At 38.4% G+C, this 22,071-nt stretch overlaps 1 protein-coding gene across 4 annotated transcripts in view; it reads right to left on the bottom strand.

The window, feature by feature from the left end:
- Positions 1-8,758: 8,758 nt before the first annotated feature.
- LOC128698583 (poly(ADP-ribose) glycohydrolase) overlaps positions 8,759-22,071 on the bottom strand; it is a 75,394-nt gene continuing 62,081 nt past the window's right edge. For 3 of the 4 annotated variants that reach the window (XM_070084932.1, XM_070084934.1, XM_070084935.1), the window contains exons 11-15: positions 20,605-20,795; positions 15,176-15,280; positions 14,855-14,984; positions 13,796-13,927; positions 8,759-11,541 (exon numbers count right to left, since the gene is read on the bottom strand). In XM_070084932.1, the coding sequence (XP_069941033.1) occupies positions 11,033-11,541; positions 13,796-13,927; positions 14,855-14,984; positions 15,176-15,280; positions 20,605-20,795 (1,067 nt within the window). In that variant the 3' untranslated portion in view covers positions 8,759-11,032. The remainder of the gene's footprint in view (positions 11,542-13,795; positions 13,928-14,854; positions 14,985-15,175; positions 15,281-20,604; positions 20,796-22,071) is intronic. The other variant, XM_070084933.1, reaches the window with a different exon arrangement.

The raw sequence follows: 22,071 nt of genomic DNA, 5'->3' as shown, positions 1-22,071 counted from the left end.
CTACTTAGTAGGAACAATCCAGACTGAGGGCCATAAGGTGGTAATTGCAGTAATGTACATCCCACCACAGAACTGCAGAAGGCCAAGATAATACGACGAGAGCAACAGAGCAATGGTCAACACACTAGCTGACGTGGCCAGAACAGCTCACATAGGAGGAGCAAAGTTACTCGTTATGGGTGATTTCAATCACAAGGAGATTGACTGGGAAAACCTGGAGCCCCACGGGGTCCCAAAACATGGAGAGTCAAGATGATAGATGTGGTACTGGAAAACCTTGTGCATCAACATGTCAGAGATACTACCAGAGAGAGAGGTGAGGATGATCCAGCAAGACTGGACTTTGTGTTCACCTTGAGTAGTTCGGACATCGAGGATATCGTGTATGAAAGGCCCCTAGGAGCTAGTGATCATGTGGTTCTGTGCTTTGACTACATAGTTGAGCTACAAGTATTGAGTAGCAGGAATAGGATGGAAAAAACCAAACTACAGACAGGAGGGACTATACAGGCATGAGGAACTTCCTGCAAGATGTTAAGTGGGAGAGAGAACTGGCAGAAAAACCAGTAAAAGAAATGATTGACTATATGACGACAAAATGCAAGAGGGCAGAGGAGAGGTTTGTTCCCAAGGGAAACAAATAATGGAAAGACCAGAATGAGTTCTTGGTTCACCCAAAGGTGTAGGGAGGTAAAAACTAGGTGTACTAGAGAATGGAAAAAGTACAGAAGACAAAGGACCCAGGAAAATAAAGGGATCAGCCAAAGAGCCAGAAACGAACATGCACAGATAAGAAGGGAGGCTCAGCGACAATACGAAAATAACATAGCATCGAAAGTCAAGTCTGACCCAAAGCTACTGTATGGCCACATCAGGAGGAAAACAACAGTCAAGGACCAGGTAATCAGACTGAGGAAGGATGATGGGGAGTTCACAAGAAATGACCAAGAGGTATGTGAGGAGCTCAACACGAGATTTAAAATATTTAGTGGAAACGGGTAGGACTCCAGGAAATCAGAGCAGGGAGGCACACCAACAAGTGCTGGATGAGGTACACATAACCGAGGAGGAGATGAAGTTATGTGAACTTGATACTTCAAAGGCGGTGGGACCAGAGATGCTGTGTGTGCCACTAAAATCTTCACATCCACTGAAACTGGGCAACTACCTGAGGTATGGAAGATGGCAAATGTAGTCCCAATTTTTAAAAAAAGAGACGGACGTGAGGCATTCAACTACAGACCTGTGTCACTAACGTGTATAGTATGCAAAGTCATGGAGATCATCAGGAAGAGAGTGGTGGAGCACCTGGAAAGAAACAAGTGTATAATTGACAACCAGCATGGTTTCAGGGAAGGAAAATCCTGTATCACAAACCTACTGGAGTTTTATGATGAGGTGACAGAAGACGAGAGAGAAGGATGGATAGACTGCATTTTCTTGGACTGCAAGAAGGCCCTCAACACAGTTCCTCACAAGAAGTTTATGCAAAAGATAGAGGATCAGGCACAGATAACAGGAAAGGCAGTGCAATGGATCAGAGAATACCTGACAGGGAGGCAACGAGGACTATTATTATTATTATAATCAAAAAGAAGCGCTAAGCCACAAGGGCTATACAGCAGTTATGGTACGTGACGAGGTGTCAGAGTGGGCGCCTGTGACAAGCAGGGTTCCACAGGGGTCAGTCTTAGAACCTGTGCTGTTTTTGGTATATGTGAATGACTTAACGGAAGGGATAGACTCAGAAGTGTCCTTGTTTGCAGATGATGTGAAGTTAATGAGGAGAATCAAATCGGTCGAGGATCAGGCAGGACTACAGAGAGACCCGGACAGGCTACAAGCCTGGTCCAGCATCTGGCTCCTTGAATTTAACCCTGCAAAATGCCAAGTCATGAAGATCGGGAAAGGGCAAAGAAGTCCGCAGACACAGTATAGTCTAGGTGGCCAAAGACTGCAAACTTCACTCGAGGAAAATGATCTTGGGGGGGAGTATAATACTGAGCACATCTCCTGAGGTGCACATCACTCAGATAACTGCTGCAGCATACGAGCATCTGCTAAACCTAAGGATAGCGTTCCGATACCTCAGTAAGGTATCGTTCAAGACTCTGTACACCATATACGTCAGGCCCATACTGGAGTATGCAGCACCAGTTTGGAATCCACACCTGGTCAAGCATGTCAAGAAATTAGAGAAAGTGCAAAGGTTTGCAACAAGACTAGTCCCAGAGCTAAGGGGATTGCCCTACGAAGAAAGGTCAAGGGAAATTGGCCTGACGACACTGGAGGACAGGAGGGTCAGGGAAGACATGATAATGACGTATAAAATACTGCATGGAATAGACAAGGTGGACAAAGACAGGATGTTCCAGAGATGGGACACAGAAACAAGGGGTCACAATTGGAAGTTAAAGACTCAGATGAGTCAAAGGGATGTTAGGAAGTATTTCTTCAGTCAGAGTTGTCAGGCAGTGGAACAGCCTAGAAAGTGACGTATTGGAGGCGGGAACCATACATAATTTTAAGACGAGGTTTGATAAAGCTCATGGAACAGGGAGAGAGAGAGGACCCAGTAGTAGTCAGTGAAGAGGCAGGGCCAGGAGCTATGATTAGACCCCTGCAACCACAAATAGGCAAGTACACACACAGACACATGGAAAGTGAGGCAGTGGAGGCAGATGCCAAAGCTGTAGGAAGAGGGTTAATAAAGCTCATGGAGCAGGGAGAGAGTGGGCCTATTAATGACTAGTAAAGAGGTGGGGCCAGGAGCTATAACTTGACCCTTGCAACTAGAATTAGGTGAGCACACACACACACACACACACACACACACACCTTTTTGCAAGTCAGAGGCTTAGAATAGGGTTTTCTTATCAAGGAAACAAAAAATTGTCAATGAAGGATAAGATAAAAGATTTCAGAAAATATTTTATTCTACCATCATACATTCTTCCACAAAGTGCTATAATTAAAGCAAATAAATTGTCTTTTTTTCCTTTAAGGGGGGAATAACAAAAAAAAAAATATATATATATATAAATTTAATAAAATTTCCTTGAAACAATTTTATTAAAATGGATTTACTGGACTCTTGAGCTGGGGTGTATTAGCTAATTTTGAGGGTATCGGTATCGGCCAAAAATTAAGTATAGGTACCAATATCGGTTATCAGCTCATTTTTATATCAGCGGGTGTGGGTTAGTTTTAATGGTATTGGCAAAAATTTTGGTACTGCCCCATCCCTACTCGTAAGGCTCGCACAGTGCCTGAGGAAAGTGAAGTGTGGGAGTCGTCAGGTTTGATCTGAGGAAAGGTAGTGTAGGTCCCAATGCCTCAGACAGAGCCCTTTACCAGCATCAAGGTGCCCTCAATCCTAGAAGGCAACTTTAACACTATAGATATCTTAAAGCCCTTTCTTTCTTTCAACACACCGGCCGTATCCCACCGAGGCGGGGTGGCCCAAAAGGAAAAACGAAAGTTTCTCCTTTTACATTTAGTAATATATACAGGAGAAGAGGTTACTAGCCCCTTGCTCCCGGCATTTTAGTCGCCTCTTACAACACGCATGGCTTACGGAGGAAGAATTCTGTTCCACTTCCCCATGGAGATAAGAGGAAATAAACAAGAATAAGAACTAGAAAGAAAATGGAAGAAAACCCAGAGGGGTGTGTATATATGTGCTTGTACATGTATGTGTAGTGTGACCTAAGTGTAAGTAGAAGTAGCAAGACATACCTGAAATCTTGCATGTTCATGAGACAGAAAAAAGGACACCAGCAATCCTACCATCATGTAAAACAATTACAGGCTTTCGTTTTACACTCACTTGGCAGGACGGTAGTACCTCCCTGGGTGGTTGCTGTCTACCAACCTACTACCTATAATCTTAAAGCCCTATTATATATAATTAAATCCATCTAATTATTATAATCAAAACCAAGTGCCAATCCCACCAGGGTCATACAGTGCTGTTATCTATTTAAAATTTATATCAAGGAAGAGAGCCACTAAAAAGTATCTAACATCATATGATCTAACCTAATTTCAACTGTCAATAAAGTTATATGTTTGCAAATTGGCTATAAAAATTTAAGTCATATTGCTTAGCTCCTATCCATTCAATCATCAACCCCTTCCAAATGAAGCTATACATGTATTTTGATAAATTTACCCTAAATGCTGGTTTGAGCCGAAATACAATCTACCTATAAGCATAATATAGCTTCTTAAGTATAAATACATTTTTGCATGAACATCTTTCAGATTATCACTTTTTGACAGAAAGCACAAAGTGTAACCTATAATGTTAATAATCTATAACAGGTGTAAACAGATTAAGCTGAACAGATATTTGTGATAAAGATGAACAAGTGGCATCAATTTTGCATGTATCCCAATTTCTCACCATAGCTTCCTAGTTGTTTTTCTAGAAAGGCATAAAATCATGATCTACATTAAATTACATATGTTCATACCTTCAAATGGGTAGTGCTAGACCCATAAGGGTCACACATTACCTGGGGAATGAAAGGCAATCAGTTCCAATCCAAGGGGAGTTAGTTCCCTATCCTTGGGTCAAGAGCACTTCACCAGTATCTAGGCACCTCCATAAAAGAATCATGCTCCACAACAGCAACATCCCCATCTGACTTGCAGAGTATAAGCTTTGCAATTAGACTCCAAAACTTAAATCTTGTTAACCTGTTTTCCTGAATCCCTGTATTATCAGCATTCACAACATACCTAATCCCATAGAACTAATAGCTTTGCATATGAACACAAGATGTTCTAGCCCCTACTTCTAAATACTTTTTTTACACCCTCCTCCAGCCCTTCCTTGGATTTAACCTTTAAAACTCCTTTCATCCACTCTTAACCATCCTATTTTGTTCCATTCCTGCATGACCAAACATCTAAAAGCAATCAACATAAAAAATATACAAGCTCGGTAAATTACATGGAGCTTTCCATACCACAAAAACTACTAATGTTTTCATTCCTCTCACACACTAAACGATGATCACAGTCAAGGCATTTCGTGTTTACAGCCTCCTCCTAGTAGCTTCAGTCCACCACAGGTAAACTAGCAGCTGTTGCTTCCATGGTCCACCACAGAGCAAATGGCTAACCCATCTTCACCTTCACACTGTGCTGTATGACCCTTATAGGATTAGTGCTTCTTTTTTTATTACAATAATCCACTTTCACATGTCCTCATATAGTGCCATAATGGCAGCATCAATGAACAGGTCATCTTATGACAAGGATCTGAGTTTGGTGACTGTTTATGACAAAAATCAACTTCAATTACTCCAATCTCAACATTCACACCCAAAGAAGTGTAGCAAAACTAAACTGATGTACATATTCCATTTCCCATTTTACATCCAGTAACAAAAAATTTTTCCACAGATTTGTGACCACTCCTGCAGCTTTCATTCCCCTCATTTTCAATTACGTACATGTATATATATATATATATATATATATATATATATGGTGGACCCCCGCTTTACGATCAGCTCCCACTGCGACCAATTATGTAAGTGTATTTATGTAAGTGCGTTTGTACGTGTATGTTTGGGGGTCTGAAATGGACTAATCTAATTCACAATATTCCTTATGGGACCAAATTCATTCAGTAATGGCACCTGAACATACTTCTGGAATGGAATAATATCGTAAGCCGGGGGTCCACTGTATATTTTTTTTTTTCCCCCCAACAAGTCGGCCGTCTCCCACCGAGGCAGGGTGACCCAAAAAGGAAAAAATCCCCAAAAAGAAAATACTTTCATCATCATTCAACACTTTCACCTCACTCACACATAATCACTGTTTTTGCAGAGGTGCTCAAAACACAACAGTTTAGAAGCATATACGTATAAAGATACACAACATATCCCTCCAAACTGCTAATATCCCAAAACTCCTCCTTTAGAGTGCAGGCATTGTACTTCCCATTTCCAGGACTCAAGTCCGGCTATATAAAAATAACCGGTTTCCCTGAATCCCTTCACTAAATATTACCCTGCTCACACTCCAACAGATCGTCAGGTCCCAAATACCATTCGTCTCCATTCACTCCTATCGAACACGCTCATGCACGCCTGCTGGAAGTCCAAGCCCCTCGCCCACAAAACCTCCCTTACCTCTTCCTTCCAACCTTTTCGAGGACAACCCCTACCCCGCCTTCCTTCTACAGATTTAAATGCTCTCCATGTCATTCTACTTTGATCCATTCTCTCTAAATGACCAAACCACCTCAACCAGCCCTCTGACTAATACTTTTATTAACTCCACACCTTCTCCTAATTTCCACACTCCGAATTTTCTGCATAATATTTGCACCACACATTGCCCTTAGACAGGACATCTCCACTGCCTCCAACAGCCTCCTCGCTGCTGCATTCACAACCCAAGCTTCACCCATATAAGTGTTGGTACTACTATACTTTCATACATTCCCTTCTTTGCCTCCATAGATAACGTTTTTTGACTCCACATACACCTCAACACACCACTCACCTGTTTTCCTTCATCAATTCTATGATTAACCTCATCCTTCATAAATCCATCTGCCGACACATCAACTCCCAAGTATCTGAAAACATTCACTTCTTCCATACTCCTCCTCCCCAGTTTGATATCCAATTTTTCTTTATCTAAATCATTTGATACCCTCATCACCTTACTCTTTTCTATGTTCACTTTCAACTTTCTACCTTTACACACACTCCCAAACTCATCCACTAACCTTTGCAATTTTTCTTTAGAATCTCCCCTAAGCACACTATCATCAGCAAAAAGTAACTGTGTCAATTCCCATTTTGTTTTTGATTCCCCATAATATAATCCCACCCCTCTCCCGAACACCCTAGCATTTACTTCTTTTACAACCCCATCTATAAATATATTAAACAACCATGGTGACATTACACATCCCCGGGAAGCAGTCTCCCTCTCTTCTACACACCCTAACCTGAACCTCACTATCCTCATAAAAACTCTCTACAGCATTTAGTAATTTACCACCTATTCCATATACTTGCAACATCTGCCACATTGCTCCCCTATCCACTCTATCATATGCCTTTTCTAAATCCATAAATGCAATAAAAACTTCCCTGCCTTTATCTAAATATTGTTCACATATATACTTCAGTGTAAACACTTGATCTACACATCCCCTACCCACTGAAACCTCCTTGCTCATCCGCAATCCTACATTCTGTCTTACCTCTAATTCTTTCAATAATAACCCTACCGTACGCTTTTCCTGGTATACTCAATAAACTTATTCCTCAAAAATTTTTACAGTCTCTTTTGTCCCCCTTCCCTTTATATAAAGGGACTATACATGCTCTCTGCCAATCCCTAGGTACCTTCCCCTCTTTCATACATTTATTAAACAAAAGTACCAATCACTCCAACACTATATCCCCCCCTGCTTTTAACATTTCTGTCATGATCCCATCAGTTCCAGCTGCTTTACCCCCTTTCATTCTACGTAATGCCTCACGTACCTCCCCCACACTTACATTCTGCTCTTCTTCACTCCTAAAAGATGGTATACCTCCCTGGCCGGTGCATGAAATTACCACCTCCCTTTCTTCCTCAACATTTAAAAGTTCCTCAAAATATTCTTGCCATCTACCTAATACCTCCCTCTCCCTATCTACTAACTCCCCTACTCTGTTTTTAACTGACAAATCCATACGTTCCCTAGGCTTTCTTAACTTGTTTAACTCCAAAATTTTTTCTTATTTTTATTAAAATTTCTTGACAGTGCCTCTCCCACTCTATCATCTGCTCTCATTTTGCACTCTCTCACCACTCTCTTCACCTTTCTTTTACTCTCCATATACTGCATTTTTAAAACTCATCCAACCCTCTTAACCCCCCCTCCCCCCACTACTCATCTTTGCACTAGCCCACCTTTCTGCCAATAGTCGCTTATATCTCACCCGAACTTCCTCCTCCCTTAGTTTATATATATATATATATATATATATATATATATATATATATATATATATATATATATATATATATATATATATATATATGTCGTGCCGAATAGGCAGAACTTGCGATCTTGGCTTAAATAGCAATGTTCATCTTGCCATATAAGCCAAGTGAAAATTTGTGTATGCAATAATTTCGCCAAAATCATTCCGAACCTAATGAAAAAAATATATTTCACTGGGTTTGTTTAGTATTAAATTATTGTAAACAAATCTAAAATATATTTAGTTGGGTTAGGCTAAAATAAATTGCTCTTGTTATAATAAGGTTAGGTAAGTTTTCTAAGATTCTTTTGGTGCAAAATTAAATTTTTTTACATTAATATTAATGAAAAAATACATCTTTAAACGTATAAGAGAAAATTTTAGAAAGGACTTAATTTTAAATGAGTTCTTGCTAATTGACCAGTTTTACATATTCGGCATGACATATATATATATACAGTGGACCCCCGCTTAACGATCACCTCCCAATGCGACCAATTATGTAAGTGTATTTATGTAAGTGCGTTTGTACGTGTATGTTTGGGGGTCTGAAATGGACTAATCTACTTCACAATATTCCTTATGGGAACAAATTCGGTCAGTACTGGCACCTGAACATACTTCTGGAATGAAAAAATATTGTTAAACGGGGGTCCACTGTATATATATATATATTATATATATATATATATAATAATATATATATATATATATATATATATATATATATATATATATATATATATAAATTATGGAATGAGCTAAACTTAAGTCATAGGGGGATGTTGAGGGTGGAACATCAGCTGAGAGGGTAGTGATTACAATTGATACACTGTTCTATTTGCCACCAGATTGTATCTGCAGCCAAGACTACACATGCTCTCTGCCAATCTTGGATACCTTCCCTTCTTTCATAAACACACTGAACTGTATCAACCATTCCAAAAATCTAAGGGCAATATTAAAGTTTGCCACTGCGGTATAAATTTCTTAAGGCTTATAATGATTGTTATTCATAGTTGATTTATGAGTTGTACGTCCATAAATCTTCAATGTAGACACATGGCTTGCCCAGTAATTCATCCTTTCTTCAGGTTTGTACCAACTTGTGATGTGCGATAACTACTACATCACTATAACAACATGTCAAGTGCTTAGCAAAAGCTATCTGGAGATATAAAAGTTACAGTATTTAGCAGCACAACCTGTAACTAAAAGTGTAAACAATGTATTAATGGAAGTTAGATTAATCTTATACTTTTCACAAAATGTCCTTCACTATAACCAGTGTAATACCTATTAAACCAAAAAGAATAGGCACTTGAAAGTCGTATGGGTCATACCGTGCTTTACGGCAGTGACAGCAGATTAAATTTTTTTTTTTTTTTTTTTTTTAAGACACCAGTAATGGCCGTGATAGATTACTGTCAGAAACCACTATTTGTCCAACATGTCTCTTCAGAACACTCGCCACCATGTACAATTTAATAACTAGGGGTCCACCTGTTTTTTGTTTTGTGTTTTAAATTCAATATTCTGGGACTGCCTAATTTTATTTACTGCTTAATATTTTAAGTACATCTTTTATATTTACTACATAAATACATGCTGCATTAAATTTAACAGAAATTGAATACTTGGAACATGGTACCAAAATTATTAAAGCAGGATGGTACCCGAGATACCAGTACATCTACATTGCATTATACAGACGCCCCCCCAACTTACAAACAAGTTACATTCCAGAAGGCTGTTCGTGATCTTGAATTGTTCGTAAGTCGTTATTTTGCCATTTTTCTATTATGATTTGTTTTTAATATTATCATTATTATTATTGTTCTCTCTCTGCACTGTTGTTTGTTGAAAATACTGTACAGTATCAGTAATGTACAGTTCTCAATACATGTACTAATGCATATTTTATAATCAATACTGTTATAAAAAACTAATTACCTTTTTAATTGGTACAATAAACTTGGTGATGGATGAGACAAAGATCAGACGTTGTGTGGGGCTACTGAAGGAGAGGGTCGTCAACCTCATACACTTCATCATCATCAAATGCTTCGTAACTCAGGGTTTCATAAGCCTGGGTTTCTTCAACACCTGAAGAGGCTATTGAGTTAGAAGGCACTGGTCTGAAGAATTTGTCTAAGAAAGTTTGCACCGTTTTTTCTCTTCTTGTCGTATAAAAGAAGGTAGCACAAGATAGAATTGTTAACACTAGTTGAAACCTTTGAGAATCTCTTGATATTGTGGTCCCAAATGAAACTTTAACATGGCAGGCTGTTCGTATGTCCAAATGTTCATAAGTAGGGTAGCATCTGTACACACTGGGATGGTCTTGGTCCCAAGGGTGCCAGTATTACAGATAACTGTTTTAAAGTTCTTTTTAAAGCTGCAGCATATCAAATCGGAAAAGTAATCACTGGGTGATAAGTCAGCATGAAGTGAAGATATTAATATCATTTCCTCGTACATTTCTGTAACTACAAACCCTTTACTTTTTAGCAAAAACAAACTTTATTTTCTCTAAATTATTGAAATATAAAAAAATAAGAGTAAAAAAATGCAAATAATATATAGCAGGATCCTCGTATCCATGGGTCCAGTATATGCAGATTCAGTTATCCAATGTTTACTATGGCCCAAAAATAATTCTGCTTAATAATGGCTTCAAAGTGCAAAAGTAGTGATGGTGGAAGTTCTTCAAAGTCTAAGAGAAACCGTAATGTGCTTCCCATCAGTGAAGTAACAATTCTCTACTTATTGTGCACAATATATCAAACTTTATATATAGGGTTCGCTACTATCCACGGTTTCAGTATCCATGGCAGGTCCTTGGAATGCATCCCCCGTGGATACGGGGGTCATGCTGTACTAAATTACAATACTATTATTTGACCATCCCCCCAAAAATTTAAAAAATACCATTCTCTAACTGTTGTTAAAAGTATATAATTTAATTTCATTTACACATATCATATACAAAATATACAGCATTGGAGATATATTTGTACCTATGATGCCAAACTTTTGTCTATATCATCCAAAAATGACAATAGTCTACTTGGTTCACCAGAATTTGTAGACACTGTATTCTTTTTCTCTTCATTTTTCTCTCTCTCTCTCCCATTTACATCTCTCTTACAATTTCTAGAGTTCTCTGTACTACCAGCATCTCGGTCCTGATCCATGAGTTTGCGTGTTTTAGCAGCTGATTTTGAATTTGAAGTTTCATGGCTTTTCACCAACTGGCCTCCTACCAGACGATCACACTCTGTTAAGACTTGCAAAATCTTATCCTCAGAAAGACTCTCTTTTCTTGATTTTTCAATTGCATTTACATTATATGCTGATTGTTGACTAGTAGAGGCATGACAAAGTGAACTACTAAGAGATGGTGAGGCAGATGGTAGGCTTGTTTTGACAGTCTTTTTGAAGTAGTCTGCAATGTTCTTTGGTGTCTTGGTGGTGGTATGTGAACTATCAACAGTTCGTTCCTCTCTCTTTTTATCTACATCTTGATCTACAAATAGAGTAAAAAAAAAAAAAAGTATTAAATGTTACATCCTAAAAGAAAAGAAAAATTCATCATCAGTAGTCTGAATTCTTAAACTTGCATACTATATATCTGCTTCTAAAAGAAAATTTGAAACAACTGGCCAAAAATTCCATCAGTATAATGATCTGACTTGCATATGTGAAGATGTCAACACTTACAGTCACTGAGATATAAGGATGTATGAAAAGAATGAGCTTTGTCTATGGAGGCACACACATGGCAAAATAAAATATAGAAAATGAGAAAACAAAAAAAGTAAGAACAGTATTATTTGAAACAGAAGTGCAGACATAAATGATAAAAGCAGGTCATCAATTTTTTTCAAGTGAAAATCCAATGAAGGAACTCAAGTTAATAGAGTAATATTTATCCATTTAGCATTTTATCAATTTCTAACAGGATCCCAGATTGCCTTTTTGATGTGGTTTCCATCCTACAAACTGGCAGTGTGTGTTCTAATGCATTGCCACAAATAACCTGCACACTGGAGACAAACTTATGATGACATTTTGGTCTGGCTTGGCCTGTTAACTAGTTACACAGAAGAAATAAGGAAAGGGGGGCATATATAAATACGAGAGGGAAGGGGGGATGCTGGGCTGGGAGTAGTGGCACAAGAGGAACTATAATAGCAGTAATGAGTACAGTATTAGCAGTGTAACAGCAGCAAAGGGGGTAATAAGAAGGGAGTAGTATTGGTGAAACAAGGGTCAGAGAGAGGAGTGTTAACCAAGCAACAGTAGTAATAGTGGAGGTAGTATCACTAGACTACCTCCACTATTACTACTATTGATTTGAAACACTCCACTCTGACCTTAGTTTCATTAACAATACTTGTACCTTATTACCATTCCCACTCCCTGCCACTGTTGCACTACTATACTACTTCCTCCTCTTGTTCCACTACTTCTGACTCTCACCCCCCATATATAATGCCTCCCTTCCCTCTGCACTTCTGTGTTACTTGTTAATGGTTCGAGCCAGACCAAAACATCAGCATGGGTTTGTCTTTTATGTGGACTATTTGTGCATTGTTATAGCCATGGTACTGTGCCTGTTCTTTACCACATTGAACTATCAATGAAAGTCAGGATAACCCTTTTACTTCTTTGGTAAAAATTCTAATATAATCAATATTATGCTTATTGCCTTTCCAAATAAAAATATTCTAAGAAAAGATAATAGCTATTTTAAGACCTAGTCCTGTATGACCCTTGTGGGTTTGGCACTTGGTCTTAATTATAATCACATCTAAGTCAACAGGTGCAAAATTTAAAAAAAAAAAAATTTGTTAATAAGAAAAGTTGTAATTGTTTTGATACAAAAAGCTTTTATTGGGACCACATATGAAGTTATACAGAGGATACAAAATGCACTAATGCATACATGCAGTTTATGCCCTCTGTGACTTGATCCCGTCAAGGGAGGTGCCTTGATGCCAGCAAGAAGCTCTTGATTCAAGGAATTAGACTTGCCCTCTCCTTCCTCAAATCAAACCTGAATGCCTTCCATTCCTCAGGCACTATACAACTTCAGTGGGTTTTGCGCTTTCCTATGATTAAATAAAACATATGACTTGATAAAAACTGAATGACAACGAAAATCTTAACAGATCAAAACGTGGTCCCAATAAAGCTCTTCTACATACAATGTCTTATCTTCACTATTGTCCACAATACACCAACTGGATCCAGTTGTCTTAATTTTTTAAAAATATTAACCAAATTCAAACAATGAAAGTGTAATTTTTTACTGGTAGGATACTCTCAGGTTTAGTGCTTAATTTGATTATTATTATTGCTGGTGCTGTATAGCCCTTGTGGCTTAGCGCTTCTTTTTGATTATAATAATTATTGCTGGTGGGATAGGCTAGGAGGGTTCTCTTGTTAATCAACTACATGACTGTATTGGAAATGAGAAAGCAAGGAAATTGTTGTCACTTTTTAAGATACTATATTTTGAAATACTAAAGCTCATTTATGTGATTTTTGCTGAATAAGCTAAGAATGAAAAAGAAGTTAATAAGAATGTAACATGCATTCTCTTTTAGCTATTCTGAACTGACTTGTAATGAAAGATGATTATTAATATAACTATCCAGAAACTATATAATTAAAACTTAACATAACTACTTTTCATTTTATAAATCCATAAGGAATTCAAATTAAATAATAAAATAATTTATCTTAAATCAACCTGACGTTCTTCAAATACTTGCCAGCAGATTCCTCCGTTTCATCGTCTGTTTCTGACTCATAAGCCCTAAGGTTATGATAGATGTACTGGAAAAAATCAGAGCCATCAGACCACTCCCGTGACCCATGGTGGAGCAGCACCTGAACTAATTCTCCTGGACAGAGAAAGAAATGAACCAAATAATGAGCAAAAAAAAAAAAAAAGTCCAACATGAATAACTAATTTTGCTTATACAGTGGACCCCCGGTTAATGATATTTTTTCATTCCAGAAGTATGTTCAGGTGCCAGTACTGACCGAATTTGTTCCCATAAGGAATATTGTGAAGTAGATTAGTCCATTTCAGACCCCCAAACATACACGTACAAAAGCGCTTACATAAATACACTTGCATAATTGGTCGCACTGGGAGGTGATCGTTAAGCAGGGGTCCACTGTAATTATAATCTGGTAAAAAGCATCAAAACCAAGAGAAGAAAAAGGCAGAACACCTTCTTCAAAATGTGAGAAGTCATTTAAATAATACTACACAGCATAAATACTAATTGTCACTAGTAATATACCTAGAATTTTAAGAATGTTCATCAGGCATGTCTGTAAAGCACAATAAGTGGTTCATGGAACCTGACCACAGAAAAAAAAAAAAAACAGCACAATATGATACAGTATTACATTATCACCATTCTGTTACATTTTTTTTTTCGGCACATCGGCTGTCTTCCACCGAGGCAGGGTGATACCCCCCTCCCTCCCCTCCCCCCCCAAAAAAAAAGTTTCACCATCATTCACACATAATTAGTCTTTGCTGAGGCACCAAGATACAACAGTTTAGATGCCACTCCGACTAGTCGATATCCCAAACCCCTCCTCTAAAGTGCAGGCATTGTACTTCCCACCTCTGGGACTCAAGTCTGGCTAACTGGTTTCAACATTATTGAACTCAAAAAGTTTTCAATCTGTTTGTATTTCTGTTATGGTTTTACACAAAAAATATAGGACAAATGGATATATTTGTGAACCATTTGGAAAGATATGAACATAAGTAGCAATAACTTCAACTAAAGCTAAAAAAGTACACACACCTACTGTAACATTGTTTTCCTTCAAAAAGATATACATAGTAGCAAGGTCATTCCGAAGTTTTTCATCCCCAAAGGTGAAATAAGCAATGTCACGTCCAGTGTAACCGCATACAGCCAGTTGAATCAGCGACTGAAAAAAAAAAATTCTAAAAATGAGAATTACTAAATGTGTTCACATTATGGTACAGTATTTTATATATACATTCTCTAATAAACAATACAAGGTAACTCAACTTATAAATACATTAACTTTCTTCTTTATCTTACTGGCTATTAATTACAGGGTAAATGGCAACTGATGTAGACTAGGCATGTAGTTACCTTGAGACGTGGATCTCCTCTGAAAGCTCCACACCCCCAGTTTCCAGTAGCGACACCAACAGCAACTCCATTACTCCTGTCCAGAACACGAAAACCAGCATATGCCTGAAAAAATAGCACATGAAACAGCCATTACAGTAATTGCATGTGAGTGTGGATATTAATTACTTTGATTCCATTTTCTCAAAATGAACCCTCTTTTGGTTAGATGGTAGACTAGAATCATTTGCAGAACAAAAAAAAATTTGATAAAGGATTTTATACACTGGTTTGGAGACATCAAGGCACTACATAACGTAAAAAATGCAAAATGTAGGTTACAAATCAGTTCAGCAACAAGAACAACAGGATTATACAGTAAAGGGATTATTTATTGCCTGTTAATGGTTCCAGGGATCACCCCCATGGATTAGTCTCAGAAGAAGCCTCCTAAATTGGAAAGGAGTTATTGAAGAAATAAGAACCTTCAGGAAACACAAGTAAAAATAAGTATACAGGAGGGCACTGCTTATACAGCAGGTTCGGGTCCAGGCTACTGCTGTAAAGCAAAAATCATCATAAAAGGAATCCCCCTTTTTTCACTTTTCAATGCATATAAATGCCTGATAACATGTTTACACTATCATATATTAAGTTGGCAATAGAACTAGGAATAAAAAACAATAAAAAACTAAAATGCATATACAGTACACTCATTACTTTCCCTAAAATAATTGTAGTCTTAATGTAGGGTGAGAGGTGAGTAGTATTTATTGTAGGAAGTCAAGAGGTGTGGTAGTCTGCCTGGATACCACACCTCAAATAATGTTAATTTGTTTTACTATGATTGCATATACAGTGGAACCTTGACTTACAAGTGTCCTAACATACAAGATTTTTGAGATACGAGCCATCCCTAAATCAATTTTTTATTCTGAGTTACGAGCCAGCTCCCCCTGCTTCCCCCTCAACCCAAAACCTGGACACCTCACTTGTTTATCTATGATTTCATGCTTTAATTCCATGGAAATCATCCTCTTTTTCTTCTCAGCATTGTCCTTTACACTTACTTTCTTAGGACCCATGCTTAGGAAAATGAAATTTGGCCAAATGATTGTCAAAAATGTAAGCAAAGCATGAGAGAACTGCTCCCACAGTGAGGTAAACAGTGCACTGAGTTGGCAGTGTTCATTATAAAAATAACAATAATAATAATTATCATCATTATTATTATTTTTATTAATTTAGGTAACTAGAGCACAGATCCAATTCCCTAGATCAAGAGCCCCCTCACCAGCATCAAGGTTCCTGATGCTGGTGAGGGGCTCTTGATTTAGGGAATTGAATCTGTGCTCCAGTTCCCTAAATTAATAATAACAATAATAATAATAATAATAATAATAATAATAATAAAGGAGGTTTTGTGTGCGAGGGGCTTGGACTTCCAGCAGGCATGCGTGAGCGTGTTTGATAGGAGTGAATGGAGACAAATGGTTTTTAATACTTGACGTGCTGTTGGAGTGTGAGCAAAGTAACATTTATGAAGGGATTCAGGGAAACCGGCAGGCCAGACTTGAGTCCTGGAGATGGGAAGTACAGTGCCTGCACTCTGAAGGAGGGGTGTTAATGTTGCAGTTTAAAAACTGTAGTGTAAAGCACCCTTCTGGCAAGACAGTGATGGAGTGAATGATGGTGAAAGTTTTTCTTTTTCGGGCCACCCTGCCTTGGTGGGAATCGGCCAGTGTGATAATAAAAAATAATAATAATTCAGAATGCTGCCACTAGTTGGCACAGCTGATACCAAAACATCCGGTAAGCAGTACACATGTTCACATCATTGTGGGAGCAGTTCTCTCGTGCTTGCATTTTTTACAGTCATTTGGCCAAATTTCTTTTTTCTACCCACAGGTCCTAAGAAAATAAGTGCAAAGGACAGTGCTGAGAAGAAAAAGAGGATGATTTCCATGGACTTAGCCAGGCAATATCAGCTTAGTACATCTACAATATGTAGATACTAAAGCTGTATCAGTTAAGTACAGTGATCAAACAAAACAATGTTGTTGGAGGTTTACAGGGCCACTGACATCATATGCTGCACCCTCAGCCTCCCCCACCATCTCTGCTCCAAGTGTGTAAGTACATATACATTTTATATAGACAGTTTAATATTTCTTTTCATTCTGTTTTTATATACAATATTTCTGCAGTTAGCCTCACAAATACTCCATTTTCTCTTACAATAAGGGCATAGGAAGATACTACTTATAGTCAAAGTTGGACAGAAAATGGCGAGCGCTTTCGCCACTGCCTCTGCCACCATATTATGGCCTATTTTATTCAATCTAGAGTATATATTATGTTCCTGTATTATGGTGGACCCTCAGTTAACGGCGGCATCGGATAATGCCAAAATCGGATAATGCCAAAATTGGATAATGCCTCAATTTGGCGTAAAAAAATTTACTTGGATAACACCTAAAAACTCGGTTAGGAGCTTTCGTCCCGAACGTGTCGGCACAGGCCTGGCCACTCACTCCATGTACCAACCAGTGTGCCATTGTTTACAAAGACAGTGAGAATGCTTCTGCGCGTACATGCGATATATTTTGTATTACTCCATTGTTTTTGGTGCTTGTAACTGCTAAATAAGCCACAATAGGCCCCAAGAAAGCTTCTAGTGTCGGCCCTATGGTAAAGAATATGAAAAAACACATATAATTTAAGAAAAAGTTTGTGGAAAAATACGAAAGTGGTGGTGGTAGAGGGTGGTAGCGATGGTGGTAGAGGGTGGTGGTAGAGGGTGGTAGCGATGGTGGTAGAGAGTGGTAGTGGTGGTAGAGAGTGGTAGTGGTGGTGGTAGAGGGTGGTAGTGGTTGTGATGGTGGTATGGCATGGTATAAGGCATGGTGAGGCTGCCAGTTCTGACAAAAAAGCAGATGAAAAATATGTGCAGGACTTTAAGGGGTACATAGAGGCTGAAAAATTAAAACCCCAACACGTGTTCAATTGTGACAAAACAGGCCTGTTTAGGAAGAAAATGCCAAACAGAACCTACATTACTCAGGAGGAAAAGGCACTCTCAGGACAAGCCAGAAAAGGACTTGTTACCTGAAGTCTTTATGGAAGGGGATTCCCATTCCAAACTATAGAACACCTTCATCCTTTGCCCTTCTCCCATCTCAGCACTCATTAACAAGTCCACAATAAAGGTAAGTGTGATGTTATTATTGTTTTATTCTTCATGTATCATCGCACTCACTTCTCTTACAACCCCATCTATAAATAAATTGAACAACTACGGTGACATCACACATCCTTGTCTAAGGTCTACTTTTACTGGGAAATAATCTCCCTCTTTCCTACATAACCTAACCTGAGCCTCACTATCCTCATAAAAACTCTTCACTGCTTTCAGTAACCTACCTCCTATACTATACACCTGCAACATCTGCCACATTGCCCCCTTATCCACCCTGTCATACACCTTTTCCAAATCCATAAATGCCACAAAAACCTCTTTAGCCTTATCTAAATACTGTTCACCTATATGTTTCACTGTAAACACTTGGATGTAAATAGCGTGCTAAAAATATCTAGCCTAGACTGGACTCACAGCAATGGTTTAAGGCTGGAAAAATTCAGATTCAGGAAGGATATAGGAAAGCACTGGTTTGGTAATAGAGTTGTGGATGAGTGGAACAAACTCCCGAGTACCGTCCATAGAAACTAAGACGTTGTGTAGTTTTAAAAATATGTTAGATAAATGCATCAATGGGTGTGGGTGGGTGTGAGTTGGACCTGACTAGCTGGTTCTATTGGGTCAGAAGCCGTGCTCCTTCCTTAAGTGGAGGTGACCTGACTGAGTGAGCCATTGGTCTAAGCTGGCGGTTAACATGGATCTGCCCCGCATGGGCCAGCAGGCCTGCTGCAGTGTTCCTTCTTTCTTATGTTCTTATTAGTCAGAGGGCTGAAGAGGGGTTGTTGAGGTGGTTTGGTCATACAGAGAGAATGGAACAAATTAGAATGACTTTTAGAGCCTAAAAATCTGTTGGGGAAGGAAGGTGGGGTAGGGGTCGTCCTTGAAAAGATTGGAGGGAGGGGGTAAAGGAGGTTTTGTGGGCGAAGGGCTTGGACTTTCAGCAAGCATATGTGAGCATGTTAGATAGGAGTGAATGGAGACGAATGGATTTTGGGACCTGACAAGCTATTGGAGTGTGAGCAGGGTAATATTTTGTTAAGGAATTTAAGGAAACCAGTTATCTGGACTTGAGTCCTGGAAATGGGAAGTACAATGCCTGCACTTTAAAGGAGGGGTTTGGGATATTGGCAGTTTGGAGGGACATCTAAACTGTTGTATCTGAGTGTCTCTGCAAAGACAGTGATTATGTATGAGTGATGGCGAAAGTGTTGAATGATGAAAGTTTTTTCTTTCTTTCGGGGTTTTTCTTTCTTTCTGGGTCACCCTGCCTCAGTGGGAAACAGCCGATGTGTTAAAAAAAAAAAAAGAAGTACACAATAAAAAAAAGAAGTACACAATAACTTTAAAACACTTGAAACTTTGGAAAGTTTCTAGACATAATAGAGAGAGAGATGTGGTGCTCGTGGTGGATGTAGAGTAGCACGCGGACACCATAATAGTAAATCAGGAGCCGTACAAACAAATTTTTGGGTGTAATTTGAAATGTCCGTATTAGCAGTGCTGTGAAGCGGGGCCCTCCTGTATACTTAATGTAAGTCCATTATAACTTTGTAAGAGTTACCTGTCACTGTCAATGTTCAAAATATGGAAAGAAAAGATTCCTATCCTGTCAGTGCAAAATATTTAACAACTTTCTAGCTACTGCTCATGTGACTAGATGGTGATACCTCCCTGGACGGCTGCTGTCTACCAACCTACTACAGAGTCCATTTAGCTTAAGACAAAAAATGTATAAAAATAAAATACTTGATAAAAACATGCATAAATAAATCAATGAAAAAATTACTATTATACAAACATAGTACATACTGCTAGTATGAAAAATGGAAAGTGGTTTTACCAAGAGAGAGTAAAGAATGGTTCTTAACATTTCCTGCATGAAATGTATAATGTAACATTCATAATTTTTTTAAAGTAATTTTTTTTAACATGTTGGCCGTCTCCCATCAAGGCAGAATGACCCAAAAAGAAACACTTTCACAATCATTCACACACAATCACTGTTTTTGCAGAGGCACTCAGATACAACAGTTTAGATGTCCCTCCATACTGAAAATATCCCAAACTCCTCCTTTAAAGTGCAGGCATTGTACTTCCCACTTCCAACACTCAAGTCCAGCTAACCAGTTTCCCTGAATCCCTTCACAAAATATTACCCTGTTCAGGCTCCAACTGCTCATCAGATCCCCAAAACCATTCATTATATGCTATATAATTGTTCCTAGTACCACTTGCAAGACTGCAACTTTACCTTATTGAGCTCTCTAATAACAAAGCTTGGCCTGTACTGTACTTGTGGCTGTTTCGTAAAGTGAAGAGCATCTATAGCTGTAACTTGGCACATTCTTCGCCCCCATGTATCAACAGGTGTGCAGTCTACGTAAGAGTCGGCCCAGCAAAAAGTTGAGGCATAGCCATTACCACTATTAAATTGCTCAGCTCCTGATGAGGATACAGAAAAAATAATCATATACAATAAATGCTAAATAACAAGAATATATAAAGGCAAACTTTATTAGTACAAAGTCAAGATAAGCATTATTCATACACAAACAAGAAATTAGACATGGAAGGAAATCTTTTTATGTTGCACCTTCCTCCCTCCCTCTCTCTTAGCCCTGCTGAGCCATCACACCTGCACCAGGTAAGAATCAGACATAATTGTGTAGAATATGGATGTGTGTATCTGTATGCTTGCATTACTTAAAATACTTAAATTCTCTAGTGCAAAATATGATCACTTGAGTAATCCGAAAGTTCTAAAGCCGCTTAAAACATTCACAACTCATTCACACTAATTCAAAACATAGAAAACTATGAAGAATCCTGACATACACACTACTCGTATTTAGTAAATATCATTTTAAATGTAGTATCACTAAATTCTTTTACAATTTCTATAAAACAGTGTACCTAATATGCTCAATGTATGCCTAATAAGTGTAGCACAGGTCGGCCATCACTAATTCGGCAATCAGTTATCCGGTTCCATCAGTAATCCGGCACTAATTTCGGCTACCATAATTTCAAATTTCATCATTATACTGACTCAAATTTCATCATTATACTGACAGAAATTGTACAGATGGTTGTAAATCCACAGCAGCAAGCCAGTGGAGGAGAAAGCAGTTATGAAAATGAGGAAAATGTAGCAGAAACTCTCTCTACTGATAGGCTAATTAAGTGTATTCTAACCTAACCACTCTGTAATCTGGCAAACTTACTAATCTGGCACGCTACAGGTCCCAATGATGCTGGATTAGTGATAGCCGACCTGCACTTTAATATGTATGTTATGCTCTCTATACTCAATTACAAATCAAGTAAGTCAAAATAATGATAATTTGAATACAGGAAGACAGAGTGAAGGTTGAGACAAGATTAACTCTGAGAGCATTTACTGTAACTAAGTTGCAGGATATACAGTGTTCATTATTAAAGTGAGCCAGCTCCTCCTTTAAAACCACAACCACAAAATAGCTTGTCCTTTGCACTTTCAGACATCCTTCGACTGTCTAGGAAGTGATTATCACACATTCTTCAGGGTTTCATGGGGGCAAATTTCCCCATGACTCTTGGATGGCATGCTACAGCAGTGAAGTGGACCAACATTCTTTCCCTAGTAGATCTCTCTCTCCCTCTATCACAGCCCAGATGTTTTCAATGGGGTTCCAGTTTGGGAAATTTCCTGCCCAGTCACTGAAGAAAGGGTACTTCA

The sequence above is a fragment of the Cherax quadricarinatus genome, chromosome 14 (assembly GCF_038502225.1).
Source record: "Cherax quadricarinatus isolate ZL_2023a chromosome 14, ASM3850222v1, whole genome shotgun sequence".
NCBI lineage: Eukaryota > Metazoa > Arthropoda > Malacostraca > Decapoda > Parastacidae > Cherax > Cherax quadricarinatus.
The sequence above is the reverse complement of the archived record's forward strand: the minus strand, read 5'-3'. Positions and strand labels throughout refer to the sequence as shown.